Consider the following 21,267-nt stretch of genomic DNA (forward strand, 5'->3'; position numbering starts at 1 on the left):
ACTCAACAGCTGGGATGTGTGCATGATGACACAAGTGTCTAATACAGTGTGTGGCAGCGTTGTGATCAGACAAAAGGAAGCAGGTTGGCCTGAAATATCACACAGCAGCCTCCATCACCGAAGCACTGGAAAAGTAATTAGCTTGGTCTGTTGTACCTGTGGAGATGACACACACAGACACAAATACACCGCTAGGGAGTAATCAAGTGAAGCATTCACCAATGTTCAAAGACGGACTACTAGCTCATCTTTGCAGAAACAGGCCTGCGTTGTGTGGTCTGCTCAATAACAAAAACTAGTGTCAACAGAGGGTTCAATATAAAAACTGGTTTTAATATAAAGCAAAGGTCAGGATTTCTTGTACATGTTAGAGGAGAAAAACATTGGGTATAACCTTGTAAAAAAGCTGTGCATGGACATCAGCAGAATGCAGTAGACACATGGAGAGACAGGATCATCTTTCTGTTGATTATCCCAAATCAAATTTGGCTTAAAGCAATTACAAGGAGAGGAGGGTTGTAAGAGAGAACCACACATGGACAACTATTCATTCGTCAGTGTAGAGTTCTCATGTGAAAGTAAATCCAAGAAAACAACCCTCCTGCTCGGTAATTTGTCCTTATTGTGTAACTAGCATGCGTTCCCAGTCTGAAATTAACATGTAAATAGCAACTTTGATACTGGTGATGGATGACCTCGGTGGTGTTTGTCTTTCTCCTGCAGCTGAAGCAAAAGCAGAGGCACAACCCTCTGCTGTCATGTAGGAACACATAAAGTCAACGTAGAGGACTGGAGTTTGTCATCTGCTGCCCAGTTTAATAAGATTTAACGGGTTTTTATGTGTGTTTCAATGAAGTTATGAGACAGACAGTCGGTCTGCTCAGTCTGGTGGGGAGATGTTGGTGACAGCAGTGTGAAGCAGTATATCGTCATGCATTACAAAATCAAAATGAAATCACGTTTATTCATCTCTTCTTTGTAGTAAAAAAAATAACGTCAACGTGGTTTTTGAATGTAGGTTACCTTTTAAACCTGTAACTGTTTTACATTTGTCCGTTAAAAGCTTCAGCGTGGATATCTGGACCTCCGGACTTGCAGCTGAAGCTAACACCTAGGCTAAAGTTTACGTTAGCAAGGCCAGTTAAGTTTGCAGAGTATATACTAACGTAATACCTCAGGACATACTAACTCCCAACCACATGAGTCAGTCGACATACTGCTGAAGATAAATCGATAAGCTCATGAAGTTAACCAACTTAATTAACTTAACGAGTTGGAAAATACTGTGCAGAGCTAACAACTGCATAATTAAGTTTAATGGAAGTGAGTCGGATATTAAAACATTGTCAGTTGACAGTCATGAACCAGCAGTTAGTTTACTATAATGTCATTTTTAAATGCCACAAGGAAATTAGAATACTGATTAATTTATAGTATACCACAGTGTTACATCTTGATAAATGACAGCTGAGCTGGTCAATTTTACTATAGAAAACTAGCGGAGGTTACATTTTCTCTGACTAATTTAACAAAACACTGGGTGGATGTCAACAACGGGGAACTACATATTTCCTGTATACATAAGATAAGTTTGAGACTCGTGATTTTGAGGTACAAACTTTGTTCTATCATAACACAATCTAGACTACAAATAAAGGCAACTGTGGAAGATGATTAAGGCCACTAAAGAAAAAAGGATGTTTTTTTTGAGAAAGTTAAACTACACCAAACAAATGACTGAAAGTTAAACTACACCAAACAAATGACTGATATTATTTTGACTACAACAAAGAGATGACTAAATGTGATGCCAGTTGGATTTTGATAAATGATTGATGCACAGTTCAATTAAGTCCATTAGCATGTCTGTACATCAGAATTCTTCAGAAAAAAACAAAACATTTTTTCACAGTGGCCAATAATTTCTACAAATAGTCCAGCCCTGCAGATGTGACAGATGGGTTTGATGGTATTGTTTGTTTCCAGTCTTTGACAAAAACAGTCTACTAAATTAACTCCATCTAACACACTGGTTGGAATGGTAAAGCAGCAGCAGGTTAGGGTCTGTATTGTGTGTGTTGCAGCTTCAGGTCCATTAGCACACAGCTAAACTATGAATGATGACACGCATTAGTCTCACTCAGCCGGCTTTCCCGTTCAGCTAATGCCCTTAAGTTGCAAAGGAGTTCAGCATTCCTAAATGTGTTTAAGTGGTGCCATTAACCCCTGAACCAGAGGGGTGGCTGGCTGGCTACTATGGAGATGAATAGTAACCAAAGGAGTGTCTTCTGCCAACATGGCTCCTAATGTGTGCACTGAAAGCACATTAATGATGGACGTGCACTCAGAAGGCTGCTACGTCAGCACAGACTCTTGGCAAATAATAGTTTACTGCATTTAGGTTAGAGACCAAACATGATGTTTAAATCTCAAAAACCCACTGACCCTTCTAACATTAGTGACAGTGCTGTGGACGGGCTGCAGTAGTGTTTTTTTAAATGTATTTATTTTTACAGTTGCCAGAATGAAATGTTAGCAGAGGATACATGCAAATTTGTACAGGTCATAAGTGCCATATTGAAATTTCTATAAAACATGTGATTGTGTTCAGATTGCATGTTTATTAGGCTACATTTATGTCTGGGGGTGGAGGGGATGGTGGTGGAGTTACATATGGGCAATAAGGCTGACTAGCCAGTGACCACAGCTCACGACTATGTTTCAACATTTGTAAGTGTGACACTGCTAAATATTTTTAAGGAGAGCTCGGGACATTTTCCAAGCCAAGTTTGCACAGACAAAAAACTGGTGTTTTCAACGAGGCATCAGGACATCTCCAGCTGGCTTTGTGGCAACAAAACCAGGTACTTCAAGCCAATGCAAGATATTTTTCTAACCCTAACCGAGTGATTTGTGCTCCTAAACCTAACCATGCTATAAGTACAGCATTGCTACAACATAGAACATTTAACCTTAAGAAACATTAGATTGCAGTGTATGCATGTATTATATCTGTGGTTTGCAGAAATGTACATTGCCAACATTTATTCTGGCGATTGGGTTGTTATTATAATGTCATGTAGACTGTGAAAATGTGTTTTTGAAAACGGATTTTAGAGGGACATTTACCCACATTACAAAAATACCTTTTTTAATCCAATAGTTTTTATAAAGGAGGGAAAAACACTTTTTATTCTGTAAAACCTGACTATTACTGCTGCTGCTATTAAAACATGCAAACGTGAGCGTGTATGTGTGTGATCAGCCCTCCACCTGCACACACTGTTACTCCCCAGGGTCTAATTAACTGCTAGGCTGAACTGCTACCCCTGCATTATAATCACCCGGACACACACACACACACACACACACACACAGACACACCCTAATCAGCAACTTCCCCTCACAGCTCTAATGGTAACACACACACAACCGAGACAAATAAAACATGGCTGCCAAAGACAGCGCTGTCTGCCTCCTCACAAAGACTCGTTTCAGAGCCTCCCTTGGCCATTTGCATTTTTCCTATCAGAACAGCCGTTATTTGTCTCTGTCAGGTAAAGGTCAAGCAAAAGTAATGCTATCTGGACACACTCCTTTTTTTGTTCCCGTAATTGCATAATTAAGGTGATTCAAAGGGCAGTTCAGCTCGTTTACATACTAATGATTGGTTGAGGTGGGTTCTTACTGCTTTGCAAATTTTACTCATGCTTACTCCTGTTGATGTGTCCCAATTCATTAATTACAGAAGAAGAATAAATGTCAGACCTTTACAAGCTGCTTTGATGGGGGGGGGGATTGCAATGTGTGAGCAGTTTGCCCATAGACTGCTGACATGTCTGAGGATAGCTGTGGTGAACACCTACTAAAGACTGCCAGCAGTCATCAATAATACATATGTAAGTGATTCTTTGTCCCATAGTAACAGTGCTGTGACTGCTCCTTGCGTTCTGGCGACAGAGTTTGGCCACAGCAGGTTACTAAAGGAGCAGTAGGGGAGGGTAGTACATAATAGATGGCTGGATATTGCACCAACAAATACTATCAGACAAGAGAGGTAAAAGATGTTGTGAATTGTTCTAATACACAGACCAGACACAGCATCATATTCAATGTAAGTAACGAAGGTTGTTGCAGCTGTATCTCAGGAGGTGGAGCAGGTCATCAGCTGATCAGGAGGAACCAAACTGTTCCTCCTGTGCCTCCACATTCCTTCATCTTCTCAATGATCTCTTTTGGATCGTCGTTCAAATGCAAGAAAGGAGGAGAGGGTGCCCGACCAGACACACACACAGACTTTTGGGAAAAGTCAGGCTCTGACAAACACGAGGTGAGCTCGACCCCTCTTTTCTGGTGGCTTCTGTCGGGGGCCATGAAGGGCATCTTTGTGTCGGACGAGGCTGCCGATGAGTGAATGAAGGGAGATGGCGGGAGGAAGCTCTGAATGCTAATGTGCAGCGGAGAACTAATAGTTACTGGCCACTTAAAAATGCCCCCTTTTTTCCACACACACAGCTGTGAGCACTAATGCACATCTACACACTGCTCGTGCAAGGAGCACATGACCCGCTGCACGTGATTGTTATTCAGCCGGCTACTAAGCTTATTACTGTCGTACTGTGTGCTGACGGAAAGCCAATGAAGAGGAAGAAAGAGGAGCTCTGCCTTCAACGTTCAAGATTCAGGTCGCGACATGCAGACAGGAGATTTAGCGTGATGAGAAGACCCTCAAGAACCAACAGTGATGAAATGGGGGGGGGGGGAGTTTGTACCATGAGCCGACACTGTAATAAAAGACACCAAGTGCTCATTAATAACCATTAATGTCCTGAGGCGCACGGGCAGCCGAGTGACCTCAGGCACAAACTAATGGATAGAGACATCTTCACTGAATCACATTCACTGCAGGGCGGAGATGCTCCCTCTGAACAGCTGTGTGCCAGTGAGACTCCACTATTATTCAACTCACTGTCAGGCCGCTCTGGTGGAGAGACACAGATGAACGTCCCTTTTTTATTCGGTAAAAAGAGAGCAGGGGAGGAGAGTACACTCACTGATGCTTGGTTGAATGTGGATTGTTTCCATGGTGATGACGCTCGCACCCCCCCCCCACTCTCTGTCTGTCACCGGGGTCAAGAGAGAAAGAGAAGAGGAGCTGGAGGAATGATAAGATTGAGGGAAATGGAGGACAGATTGAATTTAGTGAGAAGATAATATCAGTATAGGAGGAGAGCCCAGATACTGAAGACCTGTGGATTATATTGCACCTGCTCGTACATCTATAACAGTTTGTGTGTCCCAGTCCATCTTAAGTGTTTGAACAGGAAGTCATAAGAAAGACAGAGAGAGAGAGAGAGAGAGATTTGCCTATTCTATGTTGTCACCTGTCATTTCTAGACTTACTTGACTTACTATTTTCAGTTTTTTATTATCATTTTCAGTTTTCAGTCACAGTTTGGTTAGGATAAGGAAAAAAAAAAAAAAAAAAACTTACTTCAACTATTCCAACAGACACCTGAGGAGCAAATCTCCACTCTGTAAACTTACAAAGAGCAGGTGCAAGCAGTTCCTGGTCAGTTTACAAGAGACGCAATTTTTCACATACATCATTCTGACTATCACATACTGTTAAATCTATTATTGGGGGGTTTTGATATCAGAGCCAAGGGAGTTAAATGTTTCCTGCTTCTTTAAACAATCTTTGTTAGAAACTCTGTCCATTTACAACGTGACTCCTGAGACCTGACACGTAACCGTCTGAAGGGCCTGCAGTCTGACGCTCTGAATCACTAACATGAGATCAACAATGATGTAACCTAAATCAACCAAGATGACGTCTGCCGACTATTGACACATTCCTGCCCTTTGAGACAGCGTGCCAAGTTGAAATACTGCCTTTCATAGTGTTTTTGGGGTCATTTGTTACTGACACAATTGGATTTGGCTGCCTGTCTCCTGGCTGCTTTGGAGGATATAACTCTTTGGCTGGCAAACAGCAGACAGGGGACTGATACAATGATCCATTTATATGTGGCTCTGCTGGGGTGTGAGATAAACAAGATGAACAATGACTGGGCAGTGAACAATTACAAACGCACCTGGAAACATATCTAGACTCCAGGTAGACAGCGTGCAGGTCAGTCAGTGTCGGGGTGCTCTCTGAAGAACAAGCCTGATATTAGTTCAGTTGTCGGAATAAAGTTGTGACATGGAGTGCAACCTGCTTCACTGTAGACCTGTCAAAGTGTCTTCAGAGATCCATACTTGCAAATCCATCACTGAAGCATACACTATTATACATCTGCCATACAAATACACTAGAGTTACAGTTCCCTGTGTGGATTTGAACCTTGTATGCAAAATCGCCCATTTGCATCTGACCATGTTGATCTAATCCTGACATTTATTATCATACCTCAACAGAGTCCAACGGATCCCGGTCTAATGAACTGACCTCAATTTAATTTCCAGGCTTCTCAATTTTAATCCATGCATCTATTTGGAGTAATTGTTGTTGTAATTGTAACTGTAAAGACTGAGGAACTGGCTGAAAGGCTAGTTGAGTCAGTGGAAAACTGCAGGAACAAACTCAGCCCTATGCTACAGTATGAGCATGTCATGCATGAGAGGTCAAGCTGGTCACACTGCTGTGGCCAAAAATAATAAGGATGGAAAGCGAAATTAGGCTTTCTGTAACGTGAACCTGTGACCAAGATGATATTCAATAAATGGAGAGACGAGAGAGAAGGATGGGTGTCTCTCTGTGGGAACACAAGCTGCTCAATCCATCTTTCCATCCCTCCATCTCTGACTTGGACGGCAAATGATATCTCTCTTAAACAGGAGTTCAGAAAGAAAGAAAATGATGAGGGATACATTTCTGCCTGCTGTCGACAGGAAGTGATTGAGAAGAATACCGCATTTCCCCAGAAACCTTAACATTTCCACGTACCACACACACACACAACAGGAAGCGAGACACACTTCACTGCGGTGTACCAAAATATCACTTCCTGTTGCAGCTGCTTGACTGTAAAACTGTTTTATGCCTTAATCTGCATGTTCAAACCTTGTCAAATCATTTATTCTTTCTTCCTATATAAAGCGTGTTTGTCATCATTCCCATCCTCTCCTACGAAGCATTCATATCTGAAGTAAAAAGCCCAAAACACAGTGTAATAGCAGTGTCAGTGTCAGAAGAAGAACAAGGCCTCTCGATCAGAGGTCCTAACTGTCAGCAGCGTCCCCTCCCTGCTCTCAGGTCTGCAGCTGCTTCATGTCCTCTGTCCCTGATGGCCAATTAAGAAACACAGACAGGCCTATTCCTGAACACGGGCACATAAAGGACCTCTGAACAAGCCCATAATGGCACAGCCTCACCTCGGGAATACACAGGATAAACTCTGAGGGCAGAAAATAAAGAGCCTAAATAAAGTTCATGACACAGTGCGCCAGTGAGCGACGCAATACAGTAAAACGATCAGAGAAGGACACTTCAGCACACGTTAGTGGACTCACGGCACTGTGTTTGCGAAATACTTCTCAAGTGATTTCTCAACACCACAGCTGATCACGCAGGTAGCTTTGTTTTGGCTTGCCACAGTTAGCCCTGTCAGCTACAGACACACACACACACACACACACACACATACACACACACACACACACACACACACACACACACACACACACACACATACACACACACACAGTAGGTGGGTGTGCTCTAACACTCTCATCAGTGAAGTATTTTAAGGCGGAAAAGCATTAAGCACATAAGTTAATGCAGCTGCAGGTCATAACATGATATAATAGCTACACTGATGAAGAACGGAGGCAGCATAGCTGACCAAAACTACTACTGCCTCAATCTATCAGACTGGAACATTTGATTTGTCTCTGATAAAAGCAATGATTTCTATCAGTCTCTGTTTAATTCGTCACCAATCTGTGTATCGATAGTGTTGTACGCCTGTGTGCAGTTGCTGTTCTTGAGCTACGCTGGTTTTTTTGCTAAATATTATCTTTGTCATAGTGAGGTTAACCTTTGACCTTTTGAAGACAAAACATCAGCACATTATCATTTCGTTCGATTCCACCTCTGTGTAATATGGTGTCTCATATGAACCATTAGAGCTGAAGCTCACTTCTCTCACTGAATAAAAGCGAGTGGAAGAATGGGGCAGAAGAGGGGCAGACAGACTGTTCAGCTGTTCAGATTTTATTCAGTTGGTTGAGATGTGAAATTGAGCTAACAAAAAAGAAGAAAAAGGGAAACTCAAGGTTTTTTTTCCCAGAACATTAAGCACTTTATTTCAAAGTTGCAGTATGGTGAAGAGATGTTATTGTGAAGAGAAAGCTCTTCATTGGCTGATTTGTTTTTTTCTGACAGACAAACTCAATCAACAAACTGACCTTAACGGACAACACAGCAACCAGTGTGCACCTCTGCTCATGGAGACTGTTATCCTGCCATGCTGTTCTGTTTCCTGCTGGGCTCAGAAAAGCCTGTGGATCCCAAAAGAGGTTTATCTCTGAATCATTCATCGGTTTAAAGAGGATCATTTAAGACCTAAAGCTATTTACACATTTCTTATATTCAAAAGTGTTCGGAGATCATTTCTATAATAGAATAAAAAACATGTTGTTTATTAAGAGTGAGAAAATACACTATAAAGGTGCACTTTGTAATTTGGGGGAAGAGATTTAATCACAAGAGAAAGAAAACTAAATACACTCTCTATGTTTTCATGGCTGAACAAACACACTGACCTTAAAAGACAACACAAGTTCCACAATTTGACTGTTTATATGTGGCGGACCCCGCCACCTGTTTAACCTCAAACAGTGTTCAGGGGGACTTTATTTAAAAAACAAGTATTTCTGAGATTGTGTAATTAGTTTGGGGGTTTTAATTTCTTCTCCAAAACTACATAATGCTCCTTGAAGAGGCATTTTTTTTTCAAACGCTCTCTGTTGTGTAGCCTGTTTGATATTAAAATGAGAGAGAACATTTATGAATTGAGCCTGTGTGAAAACTGACAGTGTTAAACAAAATAAATATGGAATTGTACTTTATTTGTCAGTCAGTTATTGACAACATACAGACGTTAATACTAGGCTACTTCAGCCTACTGCATCTGGCACTGAATCGTAATGTAAGTTACACATTATGAGGTTTAAGGACTTTTCTCTAACTGGACCCCTTTGAATTTTAATTGAACATCCCTGGCCTAGAGGTTTAAGACACAGATATGTCACTGCAACATCCCCAGTTCATGTCTTGCTGGGGTCCTTTCATGTGTGTCATGCTTTGTCTCTCCCCCTACATTTCCTTTCACGTCACTCCTGCCCAATTTTAAGGGAAAAGTAGAAAGAGAAAAAGCTTGCAACAGTTTACAGATTTGACCCAAGGACCAAAAAGCAGACTCTGTGCTGAAATGTAATAACAGAAAAAAAAAATAAAAATCCTCATTAAGACTCCAGTCTAATAATGCAGAATTGTTCCTCGTCGGAAAGCCTGCGTCCAATCCCATTCTTCAGATTTATTGGAATTATTCCACATCAAAAGCTTAACCTCTCTCTAGCCCCTGGATTTAATAATACAATGTGATTCCTCAGCCAAAGCCTGCACACCAAGTTCACCGCCACACAGCAGTTCCTTATGGGTCCATGAGAAGAAAAGCATCACTTTGAACGGGCGGGGATGGGGAGGTCCTCTGCTTTCCCTGTTTTCTTCAGGAATGCTCACTTGTCAGCGCAGCGTGTCGGCGGGCTGAAAGAGCCTCCCCCATCCAGCCATTCATCTGTCACACAAAGGCAACTTCACAGGAAGACAAGCTTTCTCTCTGCCATTCTTCCTCACTGCTCCTCGTCGTCTCTCCATCCCTTCCTCTCTGCCGCACACTCATTCACACACACACACACACTCCCAGGCTGTCATTAGCATACTAATGGACGCACAGGAGAGCGTGAATGTGACCAAGTGAGAAACTTGGGGTGAAAAAAAAAAACAAGTGTCGACATTGAGAAAGTAAGGCTTTGGAACGGTAGCGCAGCTCTCTATCCGCAGCATTCTCCTGGTTGACTCTGAGTCTGAAGCGGTTGCTGATGAGTCTGGATAAACCTGCTCAACACAGCTCGACCCCAAGGCCTTAATCCATCAGACTGATGAATACAAGGGAAGTCACGCTGAAGCAGATTTCATTGATTTCACCTGTTCTTTCTGGTCTGGAAAGTTGTTTCAAGCCTTGTTGCTTTAACACTTTTTTTTTTTTTATTCATTTGTATTTCGTTTCTCAGGCTTTAAGTTAATGCACGTAGAGTTGACAACATTGATTGTGTGCTTGATATGTGAACACTTAAAAAAGGGTATAAATAGCCTCTCTATTATTTGCATATCTTTCATGCTATAATACATTTTTTTATATCTGAATGTATAACTGCTATCTAGTAGCATGCATTTCTAAAATGTATTTTCATAGACATACTGTATTGTCGGTATGTCTCAATGTCTCATAACATTGTCCTCCAGAGTCAATAAATTCTTTGGTTCAGTCATAGTTGCAATATCTGATATGGCACTAAAGATTGTTTGTAATATCATTTAGGCTATGTTCTGAAGGTTACAAAGACTACCAGCTCGCTATCCTCAGCAGCCGTTGCTTAGCCCTTCCCCCCATAAACGTTACGCTTTTACTCGTTGTTCCTCAGCGGTGATTCAAATCAGTGACCTCAAACTTCCGCTGACATCTGACAGCCTGGTCATTTGCTGTCACCCAGCTGAATCCGTGAAATAGACCCAGCTGATATAATCTAAATAAATGATATAACAATAGGACAACTGGCTAAAGTCTGTCCTTTCAGTAATGTGGAAGAAAGACAGCAAACACTGCAAACGCTGAGTGTGTGAGGAGGCGACAATGACTCAGCAGGTGTTGAAAAAATGCGAACGCAAATAACAACAGTGGGAATCAAGGTAAAAGTTAGCAGGCTAGGCTAACCAGCTTAGACTTTTCGAGAACAAGCTAGTAAGCCTAGGTTGCTACCTGAAACTTTCTTAGAAGATTACAAATCCGCGGTGTCTTCCCAGAACCAGCTCTGTGCTGGCTTGGGTCAAAAAGCTGAAAAACCTGCGCAGGCTGCTGTTTAAAGTACTTGTATTCTATTTTGAAAAATGGAAAGTAAAAAGTGGGGAGGATTCAACCCAAATTTTCAATTTCAAAAACTATTAATGTTGCTTTGTTTTAATGTACACTGTATAACATTCTTTAAAAGATTTAATAGCGATACAAAATATCTGAAATCAGAAAAATCTACTTTCTTAATCTCTCACCCTTTTCTGGGATTGTCATCACGAATCAGCCGAAAAACATTTTGGGTCTGCTGTCCCTTTAAAAAGTTGAGTGGGCCGCCAGAGAGCTCATCACCAATTGAAAGTGCAGTTGCATAAGAGCATCAGTGGTGGGAACATGTATTTATGATGACGCCTGCTTGCCCTTTGCAGTCAGGTTATAAATAGCTCGTTGCCATTGCACGGTCCTTCAGAGCAGGTGTCCGAGAGCCCATCGCAGTGCTGATGAACCATCGCTACCACTCAGCGCTAACAATAAAACAATCCTGTGCAGATGTCATTTGGTGTTTACTCTCATCTGGAACATGAGACACCTTCATAAATCAGGAGCACTTGCTAGATACACATAATCGCAGGGTAACTAAATCATTCAAAACACCTGATCCTGCTCACTGCTGGGTTTTAAAGCCTAAATGGTTCCTGGTCATGTTTCTCTCACTGTCATCATGTATTTATTTCTGCTGCTGAGTATTATAAAAAAAGGCAAATTCCTCCAAATAACACCTAAAAGAGGAGAAAATCAGCTGCACTCTCACTTTTTGCTATTATTGTTTATTGCAGTATTACTGTCCTTTGGTCGCTATGATGAAGACATTTCCCTGTTTGCGGGACAAATAAAGGAATTCTGATTCCGATTCTGATTCTGGTTCTGATTTACACTTTCATTCAATATCAATGCAACAGTTCCAGGGATGGTCCGCCCTATGTGGACATGTGACAGCTCATCACATGAGGTTTTAATCAGGGAGGAGGTAAAGCTCTGGGTGTAATAACCTCGTTTAAAGTTTCCATGACAGCAGAGCTGTGAGAAAGGTATGCCATTAATCAACCTCAGAGCATTTGACATCTTAATTCATTTTCTCAGCGTCAGCTAATCAAAACTGGCATCACATTCAATATGTTTTTTGTCTTTTGTTGTTAATGATCAAGTCAGTGACAAAGTAGGACGGAAGACATCCTGTTGTGTTACAGACAGTCATGAGACAACCCGAAGAAACACTTTTGTCATAACAAAATCTGTTAGCATGGCTATAAACTGGCCTTTCTCTTACTGATTATGATTATCTATACATCTAGACACAGAGTAGCATGAGCAATCATTTGGAGTCATGTCTTTGGCGTCTTAATGAATGTTAGTCCAACATACACGTATATATACACACATCTGAACTCTGTTCTGGAAGAACATATTTGACACTTCCACCTATAAATGCTCCACTATCTGTTAGCTCAGCTAGTCGCTAACTTTGTTTGTCAGTTGTTTAGCGCAAGGCAGATAACTTTCAGCTGCCTGCTGCACCAGAGAGGCTGACGGCAGGTGAGAGCGGTGGGAATTGACCAAAACAGTGAAGTTATGGCTTTAAAACCAAAACAGCTAAACACGTTAAAATGCTATGCAAAGCTGATGGCAGCCACACAGTCACGTGATTCCTCACTATGGCTGACCCCTTTCATGTTACACAAAGTCATCTGACCTCTTGTCCATATAAACAAAGAGTACGTGGGTAATTACCCAGACTTGCCGTCTACTATACTATTACCGTGTGAGATGAGCATCAGATGCTATTCTTAGAAGGCACAGTCTGGTCTAGTCGGCAGGGATGACCAGGCGTCTGACAGCACCTGCTATGAGAGCAGACAGCTTCTATCACGAGACAGATCGGATTCATTTTGGATATAGCCTACATTAAAAAGGTTCGAGGAGGCCGTGTTTTACTGTGTATGTGTCGGGATAAATGAACTGACACAACTATATCATTAAACCAACGGACTCATTATGAGAAATCCGTCCAACTGTTCTGTTGCAAACAGCCCACCGATGTCAAGTCAGTTCCCTCTTCATTAGTCACGTAGAATCAGTCATTATTGCAATATGTAGTGCTGCTTGACCTCTTCGGCTCCCTCCAATACTTTTTTTACTTTATGTAATAACAGAATTTGTTCTGTTTCACAATCACACTTATCGTGGAACAAAGTGATGAAGGGGAATTTACAAAAACGTCATGAGGTGATGTTAAAGGCTATAAAAGGACACACTTCCATGCCTGTTGCTCATCACTATAAAACAGCCACACTGGGCTGAGCTGAAGGGCCCCTCTCCCACCACTTCCTCCTCCCATCGTCAAAACAGAACTGCACAAAGGGACAAAAAGTGCACCTGAAAGTCTCCCTCGTGTAACGTTTTCGCTCTGCTCTCAGATTCCCTCTCAGTTATCTGGCCCACATACACAAACTGCTGCAGTTTCAACAACACACTGCAGGGACATGATGAAAACGTACCAACACTAGAATGGCACTTAATAGAGCGCATACCTCCGCCAAGGTCTAAAAGTCAACTTTTGTACTCATTCATAGAAACCAGCGGTTACCAGATGTTAAAGAAAGTCAGGAAACAAATCCCTACAGTCTTCTGATCCTTTAGCAAGAAATGTAGGGGTGTTGTTTTAGGTGTCACTATGTCCAGGGACTTTATAAATCATGTATTCAACTGTGAACATAATCATCATCAGAATAACAAATAAATAGTCATTAGTAATAGCCATAAACAGACGAGCTATCTTCATGACAATGGGATGAAAATGACAACAAATCAAACTGGATGTACTGTAAGATAATAAACAGAAACTATACTGCAAACCTTTTAAGATAACAAACTGGGGCATCGGCCTTCTTATGTCTCATATTTTTTTCGATTTACATGCCGATGGTTTATTTTTACAAACCTTGACCTGAAGAAGAAACTACACCTCCGAAAACAATAAAGAGCTATTGCTTTAAGAGACTGTAAAATGTAGATAAAAGTGATTCTACTGCAACACTTTACGACTGAGAAATAATCTACCGCACCAAAATGTATTTCATATAGTCTCTGACACACACATGCCAGTTTGAACTCCCCCAGGCTACAGTATATTGGAAATGCAAATGTATTCTCTGGGATGTGAAAAAAAAAACACACCAAAGAAGCTTCAGTCTCCTCGGGTTTAGGAAATCAGACTTTCACAAGCCGGTGGCCAAGAAATGCTTTAGGCTCACACAAGTCTGTCTTTGAAAGCAGAACGGTGTGTGTGTGGGTGTGTGTGTGTGTGTGTGTGTGTGTGTGTGTGTGTGTTTGTGTGTGTGTGTGTAAGACAGACAGCATAGCATGAGGTTTCCTGCCGCGGCCGCCCTCCCTACACACTACGAAAGCCTGAGTGACATCAGACGCCTTAGGAATGCCGCGGTAGTAAGGAAGAGAAAGGAGACAATAAAAAAAAGGAAAAGAAGTGGAAGGAGAGATGAGGCTCGACCAGACGGACCAGTTTGAAGAGATGACAATGGGTTCTCAGGATTCAGGGGATCGGCCTGCTCTGGTAAAACCTGAACAACACGTGCAGCATCTTGTTGACTTGGATCAGTGTTTTTCCATTTTCCTCACCACTCTAAGTCCCTTTAGTTAATGTAAGCATTTAATCTATACACATCCAACCGGGGCCATCTGACCTTCCTTTAGTCAGTTCATGACTAGTTTATGCCATTCACACAACACATTTTGAATTAATAAATGAATGGTAACCCTTTTGCTATAGTTGCTGGTACAATACAGGGTCAGTCCCAATTACCTGACACAGTTGCATGGAGGTTCTGTTTAAAATCAACATGGACTGAAAGAAAAATCAAGACAAAAAGTAACACACCTAAACTACAGCCTTCAAAGCCAAAGTTCACATTCCTCTGTCGAAGAAGTCTGATCACACTTATCTACTCAGCTCATGAGGTACAGTAAGCAGTCGGCCAGCCACAGGCAGATTACTATCAGCTCACACACCCTGACAGAAGAGGAAGTGAGTTTTACCCCGTCACACGGCAGGCTGCTCTGGTCAATGACCAGTCACTGGTTGCGTAAGACTTTATTGGCGATGTCATGCATTTACGTGACGCAATGCGGTCAAACTTTGACAGGAGTATTGTGGGGATAACTTGAGTGGTCATCTCAGGTGATAGTGTCACAGATCCATTTAATTTCACCAACACTGACATCATGTGATTTTCTCTACAGTTAGTTACGCTGTAACTGAGAGGACTGAGACTGACACAGAGGTTTTAACAACACCTCTTTGTTAGGATCTCCTCAAAGGCTGATGCAGAAAATAATGTAACATTGTCACTGTCCTGTGGAAACCATGCATCTCAAAAAGATCAACTATTTAAATAGGCTATTCATTAGCTCAGTGAGATGTGATATTTTTTTCTTTCATACAAGACAAAAAAATGTGGATGTTTATTTTTGGGCTTTGTTTTCAGTAGGTTCAGTCAAATTAGCATTGACACTAGGGCTGGGTATCACCAGGTACCTCGCGATACGATACTATCACGATATTGTGCCCACGATAACGATAATATCACAATACTGCGATTCTGCGATAATCGACATATTGCAAGAAATTTCATCCACGATACATCACGATATCTGTGTCACTGAAGAAATTCAGAATTTATTGACTGCACTGAATCCATTTCAAAGGAATTACAAAACATTGTCAATCAATTTCACAGGAATGACAGCCAAGTAAACAAAGAGTATATTGCACAGTGTCTCTTCTTAACACACACACTGACTACAGCTATCATTAAATATCTATATGTGTGGGTTTCAGAGCTACTTAAACCATTTTTTAAATTTGATTGGGTTGTATACCTATGTTTGAATAAAGATAAAGCTGTCCCCCGAAGAGGGGTGGTGGTGGTGGGCCCAAAAAAAAATAAATAAATAAATAAATAAATAAATAATTTTTTTTTTTTACATTTTTAAATATCGATATTTGGCACCAGTGTATCGATAACGTACCTAAAGATGAAATATCGCGATATATCGTAGTATCGATATTTTGGCACACCCCTAATTGACACTATTACTTACAGTAGGAAAACCCATATATATCCAGCATTTCTCCACTGCTACTTATCTGAACAGCTCTGAACGTGCACTGGCCAGTTTTCAGTCACTCTAACTGTCTCATGTTATGTTCAGGTGTCACAGCTGGCTCAGCTTGGTTGGAGGCGTATCCTCCACAGTCGTAGCTGCTATTAAATAAAGTAAAGACCTTCATCACATCAATCTGCAAACCGATTTTGCGTGTTTTTTAAATATAGCCAAAGAAATATGTGGATAGTCTGGCTTGTCCTGATCACTGAACCCAGGTTCAACATAATTTGCAAACACCGTTTTAAGCAAATAGGACTGGACCCAGACTTGGCTGGGTGACTGTGGCTGAGGAGGAAGAGAGGTGGGTGGGAAGAAACACGCAGCACTCGCACAATGAAGCCGTTAGGAAACGAGCCGAGAGGAAGGAGAGAAAAGAATGGCCATTGACAAGTTTGCAGTGGCTGGTGTGCAGGTTGAGTCAAGTTCACTGGGACATGATTCTGGCCCAGGATCAGCTGGCTTGAGCAGCTTTCATACAGGGCTACATTTGGACTAGACAAGAATTTTGTGCAGACGGTGGATGAAGAAAGAGGTTCATTAACTAATCAACAGGAAGGAAAACTCAGCGCGTGTTTGCATGTAGCTTATGATTCATCGCATGCAAATACAGTATATTTACCTCAGTGTAGTCATGGTGTGAACAAACACTGTCTACCGTATTCAGGCCTCTGTCTCTCTTTTAGCTCCTGCTCCCACTTCACAGGATTTACTGAAGCCAACTATCAAACAAGGCGACAGTGTGAGAATGAATTGAGCCACAGAGGCCGTATGTTGATGCTGGGATGCTGAGGTAGAAGCTAAACCTTTCCATTCAGTGCCACCGACTGCTTTGTGGACCCTTCTTCAACCACACCAGCATGTGAAACGCACACAATTCAATCAGATAATAGCCTACGGTCATACGCGACCCTTTTAATTTCAATTCAACGTGCCGATCGTGTTATCACGATCATGCCGCTCGAAAAAGTCTGCTGACACACCATGACATTCAGCTCAAGTCAAACAGAGCTTGCTAATACCTATGAAATCATATCAGCCAGTCACAAGACCGACTGCACAAAAGTCCCCCTGCAGCCTCCACACAGATCTGTCTCCGTCTCTGTCCCTCACACACACTCACAGTCGGTGACAATCGTCTTGCCGCTCCACGACAGCGTGACAAGCGATGTATCTTGTTTGGATGTCAAACAAAACTACAGCCAATAACTGTGTGAATGTAATAACCCCAGTGTGCGGTTAATACAACGTAGTAACGACAGCTCTTCCTACAACGGGATCTGAGTGAAAATGTCATGTACGTGCCCATTTTGACAGACGCTGTGGCTGCAAATGTGAATCCATCACTGAGCTTCAGTGTTAGTCCTCGACCTGGGAACAGCAGGTTTGACAAAGGTCACAAGGTCAACTTTTAAAGACGCTATAATGGAACTTCTGCCACGAGGGGTTTCTCTATCAAAACACAATGAGATGTTTGCCAAGTGTCGCTTGGGTGGACCGAGGAGCAGACGTGCTTCTCAGCTGCTTAGAGCTGCTGGCTCTGGGGGAAAGAGCCGGCTGCAGAGCCAGACCTTCTGGAGGAATAAACACCCAGAGTCATGTAAGACGCTGCTGTGATCCAGAGCTGTGAACAGGCAGGGGGACAGCTCAGAGATTAAGTCTTAACTTTTGGGATTAAGAAGTAGATTCATCTTCACTCCTGTTCACCAACCTGACTGCAGCAGTGAGGCGACCTCTCTCGTCAACCTAATGAACCGCTGCCCCGAATCAACTTGTGTATTTCTCTGGTTTGAACGTTGTTGGAAACATTAATGATCACGCGAGTACACGACTTAATAATCTCAATCACAAAGGTCTCACACGTGTACACATTTTAATGGAGAATTCTTAGATATTAGATTTTTAAAAGCACGGAGTGAATGACAGATTCCGCGCACGCCGCTGCATGAGAAGACACGAGTCTGGGGGGCCTCGTTCAGGATGCAACACTGAGTCTGTTAGCTCTACCGCCAGCTCTTCCGTGTTCAAATGCTTGAATAATTAGTCAAAGAATAAATAACTTATCAATGACAGCACCATCGATAAGTAACTGATTGCAGCCCTGGTGTACTCCCCCTGCTAAATCTCTAGTAGCTCAGCTCAGATACTGTTTCCAGATATAAACCAGTTCCCCGTGGAGACCAAGCATCTTTGGACCTATTTGTTTTTCAGTCACAAACCTGACCTATTAAAGCGCACTGCCAGCTGGGCTCTGCTGCCAAACTGTGGGGGTAAATAACGCCTGTGCGGGGTGCAGCTCAGCGGTCCTTGCCACCATTCTTTCACAGCAGCTCCTGAACACCATCCCCAAAATAAGCTGCGTTGCTGCAGATTTAAAACTAGAACAGCCTCTCTTTGTGTGTCCGCAGTCAGGCCTCTTCTCTCAGGCTTCTGTTTCACTAACGCAGGTTAAGTCTAGTGTTTGACTGGGGACGTGATTTTAAGGGGAAGTCCCCAAATACTCGGATTTAACCCATGGGCAGTCCTGCTGTAGCTTTGTTGCCTCACACTGAAGACAATCAGGCCTCCAGTAATACAATACATCCCCCTGCACAGAGGCAGAGAGCGCAGTGGTTACAGAGAACTGCTGTGGCTTGATGCATTATGTGTGAGGACCGTGTCACTGCAAGACTAACTGTGATGCTACACTGCAACTCAATCCTGTCAGAGAAGATCACAAGGTCGAGCGAATGATCAGTTCCCGCCCTATACTTTACAACTAGCTGCCGCACAGACTGCTGCACCTGACGAGTCCAGGGGGGCCTTGCTCAAGAGCACTCAGACTGAAATGCTGACTCCACCTAGAGCAGCAGCGGCCTCACATCAGGCAGACAGGAGGGCAGCTTCATGGGTAAGATGTAGCCAGGGAACACATGTGATGCTCCTGGTGACATCTATCTGCTCTCCTCTACAGCCACACATACTACCGCAACCTCACAGCGGTACAATAAAGTTGACTTGTGAAGGTGCCGGTGGCCCGGTGGCCTGTCTGTCAGCTCGCCCCCCTGTGATCAGCCCCCACCGCAGCAGGGCCGCAGCATCCATCCATCCCTCCGCCCAGCAGCAGCAGCAGCACAGCAGCAGCAGCAGCAGGACTCACCCAGTGTTTTGACTGCGATCTGCCGCGTCAGAGGCGGCGGCAGGTTGATGCAGACCAGATCCACGTCCTGGTGCAGCAGCACGTCGTCGATCCGGTTGGTGTAAAACGGTACGTTCATCTCCTTGGCCAGCTCCTCCGCCTCCTCCTGCGTCCGGCCCCACAGCGCTTTGACGGCGAAGCCCTCGTTCTTCAGCAGCGGGATGATCACCCTAGCGGTCAGGCTGGTGCCGAACACGCCAACCCCTGGAAGCATGGCTCGGGTTTATTAGTCTGATGAGGATCTCTCTGTGTTCACTTTGTTCTCACAGCTCCGGGTGAAGCCAGACCTGCTGCAGCTGCAGCGGCGGCGGATCTGGAGTAAAGCGGCGGCCGGGACTGTCAGGTTGGCCATCCACCTGCAGTCAAACACCCGCTGCGCTGCATTCTGCCGTCGCTCCGGCACCGCGATCGGACACGTACTGTCGTTATTCTCCACCAAATATAATCCAGAGATAGATGGGGACCGAGCCAGGCTGCCTCAGCGTTAGAGAGGACAATTCAAGTGCACCATTCCGGTCTTCACCTCGTCTCCGCCTGACGGCAAACAGCGCACTGACTGCGCCAAGCAGTGAAGGGCATGTCAGCTCGTCCTCAGGTCTGTTGTTCCCCCTCCAGCAGGAGCCTCCCGTCAGACACAGCAACAACAGAGAGGCAGAGAGGAGCGGTGTCTGCCGGCATGCTGACACAAACACCGCCGTCGCCTTCAGTCCGCTCCCCGGAGGATCAGCAGCAGCAGCAGCAGCAGCGGAGGCGGAGGGCTGATCTGCTCAAGGCAGATATGATGTTTCAGCTTAGAGCCGCGCGTCAAGTCACAGACAATAACCGGAAGCACTACTGCTGTAGAACTTTCAGAATAAAACCCTCATACGCCCGCATTATATTTAGCACCATTGTGAGCTCTGAGGGGCATAAAACATAGGCTACATACCTAAACAAATGTAAAACTCCCTGATACATCAACGAGTAGTATTTATGTATGTATGTATGTATGTATGTATGTATCTATTTATGTATTTATTAATGTATTTGTTTGTTTGTTTGTTTATATTCTGTTTTCATGAAATCTACTCAAAGCCAGTAATTGTGTTTAAATGACATATAGGGACACCATGAAACACAAAGTGACCTCTACTTTTACATGTCAGAATCATATTATCATAAGAGGATAGTTAATATTCTATGATATGACAACAAAGTCGTTTCTTTAGGATAATAGGGAAATATATATATATATTTTTTTTATCAATATATGTACTATTCCTGTATTGATTTACTGATGATAAGTAAAGAGAGCCCTGCACCCAGCAAAGCCCTGGACCTTCTGAACACTGCAGGACAGTGAGCCTCAGTTTGAGCTGCATCAGGGCGCTTTGACCCTCCATGTTATATTTATATGTCTAGTTCTTCATCTTCTTCTTCTTCTCCTACTGCCTTTCTTCTCCTCCCTCATCTCATTCACCCCGTTCATCCTCTCCCTCCACTCTAGATTATTATTACTATTATTAACACAATAATAACAATAAAATAGATACTATTATAATAATAAAACATATCATTATTATTGTTATTATTATTGTTATTGTTGTTGTTGTTGTTGTAAATCATTATCATTATTATTATTGCTGTTGTTGTTGTTGTTGTAACTCAAGTTTTACAGACGCTGGTTACACTTTTATTTCTAGGCAACCCTGGTTGACTTCCGGTCTGCTGCTGTCTCTCTGTGTGTCACTTGATGCAGCTTCCGTCCGCTCTCCTCCCCGGTTTAACCCTTCA

General features: G+C 42.9%; 1 protein-coding gene across 1 annotated transcript in view; it reads right to left on the bottom strand.

The window, feature by feature from the left end:
- Positions 1-20,286, bottom strand: part of gfod1 (glucose-fructose oxidoreductase domain containing 1) — a 33,431-nt gene extending 13,145 nt beyond the window's left edge. Inside the window, exon 1 of the mRNA XM_030398443.1 lies at positions 19,456-20,286. Within this exon, the coding sequence (XP_030254303.1) occupies positions 19,456-19,708 (253 nt within the window). The 5' untranslated portion in view covers positions 19,709-20,286. The remainder of the gene's footprint in view (positions 1-19,455) is intronic.
- Positions 20,287-21,267: the final 981 nt, after the last annotated feature.

Source organism: Sparus aurata, chromosome 19, assembly GCF_900880675.1.
Source record: "Sparus aurata chromosome 19, fSpaAur1.1, whole genome shotgun sequence".
NCBI lineage: Eukaryota > Metazoa > Chordata > Actinopteri > Spariformes > Sparidae > Sparus > Sparus aurata.